Genomic DNA, 12,097 nt, shown 5'->3' on the forward strand with positions numbered 1-12,097 from the left:
AGAAAGGCCTGATATATTGACTATTTTTAACTGAAATCAGGATTTGAAACCATAATAGTATTATAAGAGAAAAATTATCTCAGGAATATACATTTACATGTTGAGTTAATAAACATTTAGAAACTGAAAAAAACCCCCTACCAATCCTCTCCTCAAAATGACGTAACAAACTAAACCAAAGAAAAAGCTCAGTTTTATCTGGACTTACTTCTTCTTTTGTTCTGTGTGTAGTTTCCAACACCAAATGTCAGCTCCATATGAAAAAGTAAAAAATGTTTTGAAGCTGGAATTAAAACTTCGTAAATAATCACAGCTAAATAGCAGGAAATATATTTTAAGAAATTTTTTTAGTTTCTTCCATTAATTTAAGAAACATATGCCAATTAAAGGAGAATATGTTCATATTGACATTGTAACTTACATTATATGGTAGTTTTTACGTGCAGAATCTTGTTACTGGCAAGAGAAACCCGTCTGCTTTTATGGAATCAAGACATTACTGCCAACATAATTAAAACCTGAACCTGCTAATCAAAAGATAAAAACCTGCTATTACTAGTAGTTATACACTAGTGCATTTCTAGTCCAAATTAATATAGGAAACTCTTATTAATAATATACCACATTTTAATACAAGAAACATTATTAATCTAGCCCTTTTCTCTGGTATTGTGCTTCCCCTTCCAATGCACCCTAGTCCTAAAGTCAAAAACACCAGACTTCCTCAAGAAGAATCAGGGGTGGGAGACATTTGCAGCAAATCATCTGTATCCTGAGATCTTCACTGAGAGGAATAAAATGTTTATAATGGGGATTTCTTCTTTAGTCTTGCGATTGACCTTTTGGCTCTTCTTCTAGGTGATTTCCTTATGTTTCTTTCTCTTTTCTGGCTTCAATTAACATAAATAACTACTGTTTGTTGCATAGCGCCCAGGTTTGTTGAACCTCTACTATATGGAAGTCTGAAGTTAGGTCAGAAAATAGTCACTTGACCTCCAAACAACTGTTAAAAAGAGGTAAACCAACTCAGGCCAAAGTGAGCCCAGTGAGGTCTGAACACTGTGCACTGTCAGGCTAGTACATAGCCTTCAGCCTTTTATTACTGGGAGAAAAAATTACTGGATTACATGTTTGCATTGTTTGTCTGGACTGTCACATCTAAAAGAATGGAAAAAATTGACTGCTACTGATTTGTAAAAAATGCTTCTTTTTATGTCACTGTTTGATTTTAGTTTGGGAGCCACAGTACAGTTCTCTTGTGATGAAGATTACGTGCTACAAGGTTCCAAAAGTATCACCTGTCAGAGGATAGCTGAAGTTTTTGCTGCATGGAGTGATCATAGACCTGTGTGTAAAGGTAAAGAGGAATTATTATCCTTACAGTGACTTGTCCATTTCTCATCTATCTATTGTTCAAAAGACAATCCTATTAAATTTATATTTTGTAAGTACGTGGATGTTTTTATCCTCGTGCCCTCACTTTCTTAGTGAGAAAGGATGTACCTATGCTGTTTTGTTTAACATGAACTGTCTATACTTCAGTGTGATTATTTTACTTGGGAAGTTATATTATGAAGTTTTCTTCGTAAGGAGCTGATGAAAATCTATCACATGTTGAATATTAAGACTCAGCATGATGGATTTCAAAATTGCAGTGATTTAAGCATCTTCATTGCATGTTTTATAAGCAGATGAGAAATACTTGAATTCAGGATTGGTAAGGAATAGAGAAGTCTACACTTGGATTTGACCCTGACCAAACAGATAAAGGGCAAAAAACGAGTAGGAGAAGAAAAATATGAATTGACATAACTGCAAAACCTAATATTGAAGAGCACAGTGTGTTTGCAAGGAATACTTTGGTATGGAAAACAGAAGGGACATGTATCTTTTAATTCAAGCCTATGGGTGCTTACAGTAATGTCCAGTGATAACTGTGAGATGTTTCTGAACAGTGGAAGAGGGAAAAAATATCTCAAGTGTAGTATTTAGATGGTATATATTAGAAATCAACAAAAGCTGGAAAAATACACAGGTGAATTTTTTGGTTTTTTTTTCCTTATACAATCTATATGTGACTCTCTGGTTAAGAATGAAATGCTAGACATAGCATAGAGTAATCAATTGTCCAAAGCTGAGATAAAGAAAAACAGAGTAGGTGTGGCAGCTACAGAAATAGGTTTACTATGGATCATGGTAGCATATGCTTCAATAATGGCATATCACGTAAATAAGTAAAAGGTTTACTTGTACATACACAAATATACATAATATAAACATTTACTATCCTACTACTGTATGTATAATTTATAGAAATGATGCTCAGTATGACATATATAGCAGAATTAATCATGTAATGCACATAAATGAAACCTTTTTTTACAGTAAAACTAGTAAGGCTTTAACTAGTAGAGTTTTTTTTCATTGTATTCACATATCCTAAATTAGATACTTATTTTAGGATGGTAGTCTCCTAATCTTCCAGTGTAGCCAGCTGGGTGTTGTATGTTTGTATAAGGGTGTTCTCACACACCCCTCTATGCAGTGTAACACTATGTGTTAGCCTTGTCTCAGTCTTGAATGGCTCACTAGAGGAGGTTGTCAGGCACAGCTGAGTAAATCAAGGATTCTGTTTCCCATCTCAGGTGCCTAAAGCTATGCAATGTGAGTACCAATGTTTCAAGAAAGGTGTGGACCAGTGAAAATAGGATAGATGAAAACTATGGAAATATCAAAATTCTCTAAAATATAGCTTACTATAAACAAGTGGGAAAGAACTGGGCTGATTTGATCTAGAGAATAAAGAATCTAGTGAAAGAAGAGGGAAAGTATAAAATATGATGGACTACAATTGTGCAAAGACAGGTTTATGGTTGGACACTAGCAAAACTTTCTGAACTAAAGAAATTTAGTGTTGTGAACAGAAGTCTTCAATAGCTTATGAGATATACATTTATCCGGGAGAGTTTACACTCATGTAGTCTCATATTGACCTGGGCCTAAATATATTTTCAAAATTCTTCCAATCCATATTTTCTGATTATAAAAAGAAAGAACACTCAGATTTCAAAACTGATCCATTTAAAAAAAGAAAAAAAGTCACCCTGAAGATCACATGTAAACATGGCTGAATTATAGGATTTATCTATGTATTGCATGATAACCATGATAAAATGACATTCCAAAGACACTTGGCTTTCATATCCCACATAAAGAGCAACATAAATGATAGCTGTACAGTTTTCAAAGGCAGCTCGGTAGCTTTATGGACTATGACCTTCAAGCACAAATGTTTATTATATACATTGCTTTTCACTTTGGTGTAAGTTTTGAATTCTGAGTAGCAGCAGGTATCAAAGTACTTAAGTATAAAAGGTTAACCACATTCTTCAGTCAGATTTTTCCCCCAGTATGACTAAGAACTGACATTGCATAATGATTTAAAAATCATGTCAGTAAACATGTGTCTAATTTTAAAATAATCATTAATACTGGACTAGGAATAAAAAGAAAACAACATATATTCATTAGAATCTAGCATTGTTCGGAAGCTTCTGTCTAAACGTGAAACTTCAGAACATGTATTAACTAAATGTCCAAACCCACCATTATTCATAGGTAGAACATGTGATCCAAAACTCAAAAGACAATGTTTCACTTCTTTACATTCACTGCTTTGTAGAACTAACTTAATCCACCTTAAAAAGGAGATGTCCAATATTAAGAAAGTTATTAGGAATTGATACAATGAAACATGGTGAAAAGTCAGATAGATGGTACAGATATTCTAGTTTAGCAAATATGATTTAAAGTATCATTAGTTGTGTTCAAGTACCTTTGGTATGCTGTAATTTTTGGTTCTTTCAATTAACAGGATGTTTCAGTTAGACTCTGAGATATACTAAAGATGGAATATAAACTTTCTTCTAGGCTAATAATTATGTCTTCTCTATGTTTCATGCACAGAACATATGATAAATATTTTGAGAGTATTTTGCATGAGTAGCATAAATATCACATAGTAACATGATGAAAGTATCTGCAAAAATGTGTGTGCATCTATTTGTCTAACTTGTATGTTTGTGTAGAAACCATTTGGGCAAACAAATTATGCAATTATGCACAAATGTTATTTTATGCAAGAAATTCTTATTTTCTTGTGAACTGGTGCAGCTTTGCATAGAATGAGGACACAGGTGGTGTGTTAGATACTTCACCTGTTATTCATTAAAATGTCACTTAGAGTGCTGCTTTTTATCATGTGTATTTTTTCAGTTTGAACAGTAGTGTTTGCAATTATCATCATTCACTTACATAAATTACATTGTGCACACACATGTCCCACAGTAATGATACATTTTTTTCAAAAATGGCATGTGAATATCAATAATTAGTTACATTAATATGCTGCAATTTAGCAGAGTTCTAAACAGAAGCTTTCCAATACTGTTAGATGCATTTGATTTGACATCATAAATCCTCTCTTTAGGAGTTATCATGCAATACCAGCTGGAACTGGCATAAGATCATATGCATGAAAGTGAACCTGGTATAAGTTTGAAGCATTTCTACAGGAAAAATATAATAGGACTTTGAGAAGGAAAACTGATACATCACTTGCAAAATATGAACAAACATAGTAGATGATCAACATCTTTTAGACCTGAAGACTAGTTTCTGGGAAAATTCTACTCTTGAATTTTGGCTGAGTTCTGAACATTTTGAATTCTAGAAGAGACTATGAGAAAATCGTAAAGTTATATCAGATATCTGGACAAGATTCAATTGTGTAGCTACTAAAACAGTTATCTTTTCTTTTTCATTTTTGTTTTTAAATATCTTTTATATTTCATGTCTCTCATCACCATCTATGTCTCTTGTCAAAATACTAATTGCATGAGTATATGAACCTGGTGAAGTAATATGGCAGAAAATGAAGGCATTTGCCCCATTGTGATTTACAGACAAGTTATATTGAAAATGGGTTAAAATTTGGAGCTATGAGGAAATGGCTTCTTGTGGCAGGCAAACAAATAAATTGACATACACAAATGGTATAGCAAGGTCCGTATCAGGACTGCAGAATACTCAGACTCTAATGGTAGACTTGAAATAGCTCTATGACTAATAAAGTTCTTAATTTTTCTCATCTAGGAGTTTAGCCAATACTAATGAATTTGACAATTACATTATGAAATGCATTAATGTTACTGTTGGAACAATCTGCATGCAGCCACCAGAAATCTTAATGTTGGTTTTAACAAGTGAGTCTTAAAATTTGTCTAGGCATTGAATTTCTATTTCAGACTGACCTTAGAACTCCTTATATAATTATTAAATATTTATAGATATCTATTTGGATAATTTTTAGTACTTTTTCACTTTCTGCATTTTATTGAAATTTTCAGTTTGATTCATCATCAAACCCAGATGCTTGGACTTTTTTAGCTGGACTTTTCCAGATCAATACATCGTACGTGCCTAGATTTCTTCTGGAGAGATTTTAATTTCTTCCAGTTTAGTTGGCCTCATGCAAATCTTGAAACACACCATTGTTACAGAATAGCAGAGCAATGTCTTTCCATCTTTCCTGGGAAAGAAAAAAAGGTGTTAAAACTATGACATGAGAACCTTAGCCCAGGCATTCATTGCACATTGAGTTATGGTTGAAGTCTGCAATTTAAAAGATGAAAATTTATTCAGTTGTTAGTTATTTTGTATTCCAAGAAATGTTCAATATATATGACTGTAATAACATGGCTGCTTATATCAGCTTCTCTGTGACTTCATTCAAGAGAGAAGGTTTAAACACTTCAGAATTGAAACCCTACTTATTTGTCTGCCATGAGATTCTGTGTATCCCTACAGGGCAATGCCATTATTACAAAGCCAACTAGCTTAAGCAGACAATTATCTACTTTATGAAACTATTTGTGAGTTGATAAACCTCTTCCTCTCGTTTACATTTCAGGAAACGAATCAGATACATCTATTCACAGCTGGTCCATCAGCCTTTTTATCTTCATGCCCGCTGCTTCTGTTTTCTGCTTGCTTGTTTTTCAGACCCTGTCCTGTGAAGCATTTATGAATGCTGCCTTTTATAAGTCTACTGGCAAGTCAGCAACGAATACAGTATTTTGGCAAAGCTCATTTGATATGTAGAAAGAAAAAGTGTTTTTGAAATAATTCTTTGTAACTAAGAAAAGGGCATGATTTAAATCATAATCATCCAATTAATAATCATGCTTCAAAGTAATTTGGATTGTTAGTAGAAAAACAAACAAATGATACTATGTATTTGAATTGGATTCTTACAAATTTAGAACACATTTTTTTGCTCTTTATTGCTATATTGGTCAGTTCATTTCACTGACTAAAATTATTTTTAAAACAGCAATGAATTGGACTCTGTATCTTTCACTTTATAAGATGCAAACATCAGTTTGATTAAAATGGATAAGCAAGCAGAATGTACATAATGAATTTTAGATCTTGCTTTTATAAATACCTTTATTTATCGCATATTTTTGAAAACCCTACCTCACTTCTCTCTGAAACGCAGTCATGTATCTGGACCTCTTAAATATGTTGTTGACTAGCAATATATGTCTATGTATACACACATACATAGATACAGCTAAAGCATCACAGATAAATAGGGCTGAAAGTGGTCATAGCAGGTCAGCTATATTTCCTTATGACATCCAGAAGATGTTTGTCTAACATTATTCATTTGCAAGGAAAGTGCTTTTAGATCTTACTCAAACACTTCATTATCCTTGCAAGCAGAGGGTTTTTTCTAATTCAAATGTGAACCATTGTTGATGTATTTAAACAACTTCTTTCAATGAATGCATCTATATAAAGGGCAGGTTTTTAATTTGTCTTTTCAAGGACTTATTGTATACTTCAAGAACGCCCACTCTTTTAGACTAACCAACAGTGGTTCAGTCAGTCCTTCCCTTCATGGGTCATATTTACAGATATCCAGCATCTTTCATTATTTTCTCAATGGGTCATTATCTTTCTTAAGATATAGTTTCAAAAACTGGGCTTAGTACTTCAGAAGGTGCTTTCACAGTGCTCAGTGGACAGAATGAATTACTTCTCATATTTTCACATATTTTTCTACCTATAACTATATGCTTATATTCCAGTTTGATTGTCTTGAGTGATCTGGACAGGCTAGGTGGGTTTGCCAAGATCAATGGTATGAGATTCAACAAGACCAATTTCTGGGTTCTACACTTCACCCATAATAACCTCATGCAGCACTACAGGCTCAGGGAAGAGTGGCTGGAAAGCTGCCAGCAGAAAAGGACCTGGGGGTACTAGTCAACAGCCAGCTGAACATATGCCAGCAGTGTGCCCAGGTGGGGCAATCATCCTGGCTTGTATCAAGAATAGTGTGGCCAGCAGGACCAGGGCAGTGATTGTCCCCCTGTACTCAGTGCTGGTGAGGCTGCAACTCAAGTACTGTGTTCAGTTCTGGGCCCCTCACTTCAAGAAAGACTTTGAGGTGCTGCAGCAAGTCCAGAGAAGGTGAAAGGTCTAAAGGATAAGTCCTATGAGGAACAGCTGAAGGAGCTGATATTGTTTAGCCTGGAGAAAAAAAGGTGATCTTACCATTCTCTACAACTACTTGAAGGCAGGTTGTGGCCTTGTGGGATCTGCCTCTTCTCCCAGGTGACTAGTGACAGTACAAGAGGACATAGCCTCAAGCTGCACCAGAGGAGGTTCAGGCTGGACATCAAGAGGAATTGCTTCACTGAAAGGGCTGTCAGGCATTGAAATGGGTTGCCCAGGGAGGTGGCGGAGCCACAATCCCTGAGGTGTTCAAGAAGTGACTAGGATGTTGCACTTAATGCCATGGTCTTGTGGACAAGGTGGTCAGTCAAAGGCTGGACTTGGTCTTTGTGCTGGTTTGAGCCTCTGTGAAGAAAGTTAACTCTACTTCAGCTCAAACCAGCACAGTCTCAGAGGTCTTTTCCAACCTAAATAATTCCGTGTTTCTGTGACTCTTTTTGTAATGGTAGGATATTTTTTGCTTAGGTTATGTTTCTGAGCTACTGTAACCCCTGAAGACTTGCTGCCCAATGACTTGCTCCTTATACTGTATTTGTGAATCAATTATTTCTGCTATTGTACTTTGTCTTATACTTGCCCCTACTGAGTTGCCTCCTATTTTAATGTAATTTCTTCAATTTCTCATTTTTCTAATTTCTCATTTTTCTAATTATGTTTGTTAATACATTCACAGTCCTTCCCAGCTCTTTGCTAAATTCAGGTTTAATAAGTATGCACTTCATTCTGCTCTCCAAGTTGTTAATGAAAATACCGAATGAACATGACCCAAGACATGTCTCTGCAAAACCCTGTTCAGTTATTCTTTCCTTTTGGCGCTGAGAAGAATCAGAGAAGGAAAGGATATCAGGATATCATCTGATCTATTGCAAGCAGGACCTTGGATTAGGTAATCCATGGCTGTCTCAAACCAAGTCTTCACTACTTGCAGTGAGAGAGTTTATACCACTTCAGCAACGTATTCCAGTGTTTACTAGTTCTTACCAGAGAGAATTTATTTACTTATACCCAGATGGAATTTCTCCTGAAGAAAGTTAAGCTTGCTACATTTTAGTCTGTCCGTGTACCCCCATGTAGAGAGTATTGCTGTTTTCTGTAACTACTTTCTGCCACTACCTGTTAGATAGCAAAGGACTGTGATTTGTTTAATTCATGAGTTTTAGAGGACCTACAAGGGAGCTGGAGAGGGGCTCTTTATTAGGAACTGCAGTGACAGGACAAAGAGTAATGGGTTCAAACCAAATGAGGGAAAGTTTAGGTTAGATATTAGAAAAAAGTTTTTTACTGTAAGGATGATGAGACACTGCCTCAGATTGCCCAGGGAAGTGGTGGCTGCCCCAAACCTGGAGGTGTTCAAAGCCAGGCTGGATGAGCCCTTGAGCAACCTGGTCTAGTGGGGAGATGTCCCTGCTCATGGCAGTGGGGCCTGTGACTAGATGATCTGATCTGTAAGGTCCAGCCCCTAAAATTCTTCGACTCTATGAGGGTTCTGATCTCTATGTCAAACAAAACTAATTCTTTCAATCTTTTTTCTTTTGTCAAGTTGTCCAGTCTTCTTGGTGGTCTTCCACTGGACTCTTGTCAATTTCACAATGTCTCACTTGACCAGGAGTAACCAGTAATGACCAGTGTTCTATTTGTGGGTTAAAAAATAATGGGTAGGGATGAATAATCATGCCCTTCATTTGCTTGCTCCTTTCTCACTGATTCAGTCCAGAACAATTTCTCTGCTTTGCTACCAGGACACATTACTGGCTTTAGCCACCAAGGCCCTCAGCTGCCTTTCAGCTGCCCAGGCAGCCTTCATCTGCAGTGCTTCTGGGGCTTATTCCTGTGTTACTTTAGATTTCACCTTGCTAAAACTCATGTAATTCTTGTTGACCCAGTCTTCCAGCCCACTGATGTCACTCTTTATAGTGGCTTTTTCTTTTGGTGCAACAACCTCTCCTCTCTACACAAACTTTGGAAGTGTGCATTCAATCCCATCATCAGTTCATTTTTAAATATACTGAAAAGTACTACACCCGTTACTGACCCATGAAGAACTCCATTCATAACTGGTTGGAAATTTGAGCCTTTAACCACTATTGTTTGAACTCTGCTGGTTTTCCAAACATATCATGGCCTGTCTGTCCCAAACATACTTTCTAAGTTTGTGGAGAAGATGTTTAAGGACACTGACAGACATCTTCCTAAATTCAAGGTAAATTATGTCCATAGCTCTCCTTTCATCTACTGGGTATATTAGAAGACAACAAGGTTGACCCAGTTAGACTTTATTCTTCTACTTGCCTTTCTGATGTCCTTTGGGGCTTTAAACTCTATGATTCTATGGTCATTGCAGCCCATATTGAGGGCCAAGACTCCAAACAAATTTTTCTTATATTTAAACAGTAGTTCTAAAGAGGCAGCTCTCCTGATTGGCACATTCTGCAACCATGTTAGGAAGTTCTCCAGAGTTCATTACAGATATCTCAGAGATTGCTTTTGCACCATAGTGTTCCTTTCCTACAAATATCAGGGTAGTTGAAGTCCCTAAGAGAAGCTAGGGCTTGCAGTAGTAGCTGATCCTCATACAATTTCCAGGTGTTGTCAACATAGGGAAAACTCTGCTATAGCATCTTCCATCCTCAGGAGAGGTCCACAAAAAATTAAAACCAAGGCTTTACCATTTTCCTCCAAGCCTGATCAAGTGCCAAGACAATATTGATTGTAATGGTTATTTTCCATCTGTTGGCAATGACTACAAATGTAATAATTTTTCAACACAATTGATTTTCATATTATTGGTCATGACAAGTTGCTTATACAATGTTGGCCTCTTCAGAAGTAAAAAGTTAACTTATTTTATGTTGACTTTTCTTCTTTGCTCTTTCCTCTACTTGCTCATTAAAGTCATAGGTATAGTCCGCATGAAACAAACATTAGGCATGCAGTCCTGATTTCTCTTTTGGCAACAAAACAAAAATTAAATAAATTGTACTGCAATACAGAAATAAAGAAGGCTCATATTTTTCCTCAAAAAATACTAAAGTATATGCTTAAATCTGAAAAACCAAGATATTTTATATTCAAGGTCAAGAGACAAGTACCTAGCACTAGAGCTAGATTCACTTGGTTTGACCCATGTTTTGTGAAGTCCTCCAAATACAAATGTTTCCACTGATCTCAAAACCCTGCTGTAGTTAAAAAATAAGATCTAGTAGCATTGCTTCCCCTTTTGTTAATTCAGAATTAAGGAAAGGAACTTCAAATTAAGTACAAAGTTATATTAATTCCAAAATAAAAAGTAAAACTTAGGGGTGTTAGGTTTTGTTCTTGAATGCAATAGTAATTAGCTCTCTTGCACTAGTAACTTTGCCTGATACTGAGATCAGTGAGAGGTAAGAGGTAATATGGTTGAGGTTAACTTATTCAAATTCTTTATTTAAATTCAGTATTAGGAGCCTAGATTTCACACAGAGATCATTAATGGTAAAAGATGAGGAAAAGGCTGAGGTACTTAATACCTTCTTTGCCCCAGTTTTGATCCCTTGAGCTGGGAGACAGAGACTGGAAGCGGAGCGAAGCCCCCATAATCCAAGGGGAAATGGTAAGTGATGCCATTTAGACACACACAAGTCTATGGGACCAGGTGATATTCATGCAAGGGTACTAGGGGAGCTGGCAGAAGAGGTTGCAATGTCACTTTCAATCATTTACCAGCAGTCCTGGCTAACTGAAGAGGTGCCAGTCGACTAGAAGTTAGCATATGTGAATCCCACCTATATGAAGGATCAGAAGAAGAATCCAGGGAACTACAGGCCTGTCAGCCTGACCTCAGCAAATATAAATCCTATGTACAAGAGGAGGAAGGAGAATCCAGGGAATTACAGGCCTGTCCACCTGACCTCTATCTGGGCAAGGTCATAGAGCGGATAATCTTGAGTGCCATCAAGCAGAACGTGCAGGACAATCAGGTGATCAGGCCTAGTCAGCATGGGTTAGGAAAGACAGGTCCTGCTTGACCAACATGATCTCCTTCTATCACAAGGTGACCCATTTCGTGAATGAGGGGAAGGCTGTGGATGTTGTCTACCTGGACTTAATAAAGTTTTTGATACTGTGTCCCACATCATCCTTCTGGAGAAACTAGCTGCTCGTGGCTTGGATAGGTGCACTGTTCTATGGGTAAAAAACTGGATGCTCGGGCCCAGAGAGTGGAGGAGGGAGTTACATCCAGCTGGCAGCTAGTCACAAGTGGTGTTACCCAGGGCTTAGTCTTGGGATGGTCCTGCTTAATATCTTTATCAGTGGATAGGGGGATCAGAGGCACCCTCAGTCAGTGGATACCCTCACAGAGAACATGAAGTTGGGCAGGAGTATTGATCTGGAGGGTAGAAAGTTTCTGCAGAGGGATCTGGACAGGCTGGATTGATGGGCTGAGGTTAACTGTATTAACTGTATGAATAAAGAGAAATTCTGGGTCCTGCTCTTGGTTCACAAGAGCCCCATGCTCCACTACAGTCTTGGG

General features: G+C 36.8%; 1 protein-coding gene across 1 annotated transcript in view; it reads left to right on the forward strand.

The window, feature by feature from the left end:
• The window catches only part of LOC103810646 (CUB and sushi domain-containing protein 3-like), a gene marked incomplete at both ends in the record, with an annotated part of 51,714 nt that extends 50,357 nt beyond the window's left edge, over nt 1-1,357 (forward strand). Inside the window, one exon of the mRNA XM_009083558.1 lies at nt 1,233-1,357. Coding sequence (XP_009081806.1) covers nt 1,233-1,357 — 125 coding nt within the window. The remainder of the gene's footprint in view (nt 1-1,232) is intronic.
• Nucleotides 1,358-12,097: the final 10,740 nt, after the last annotated feature.

This window comes from Acanthisitta chloris, unplaced genomic scaffold, assembly GCF_000695815.1.
Source record: "Acanthisitta chloris isolate BGI_N310 unplaced genomic scaffold, ASM69581v1 scaffold16711, whole genome shotgun sequence".
In the NCBI taxonomy this organism is placed as follows: Eukaryota; Metazoa; Chordata; class Aves; order Passeriformes; family Acanthisittidae; genus Acanthisitta; species Acanthisitta chloris.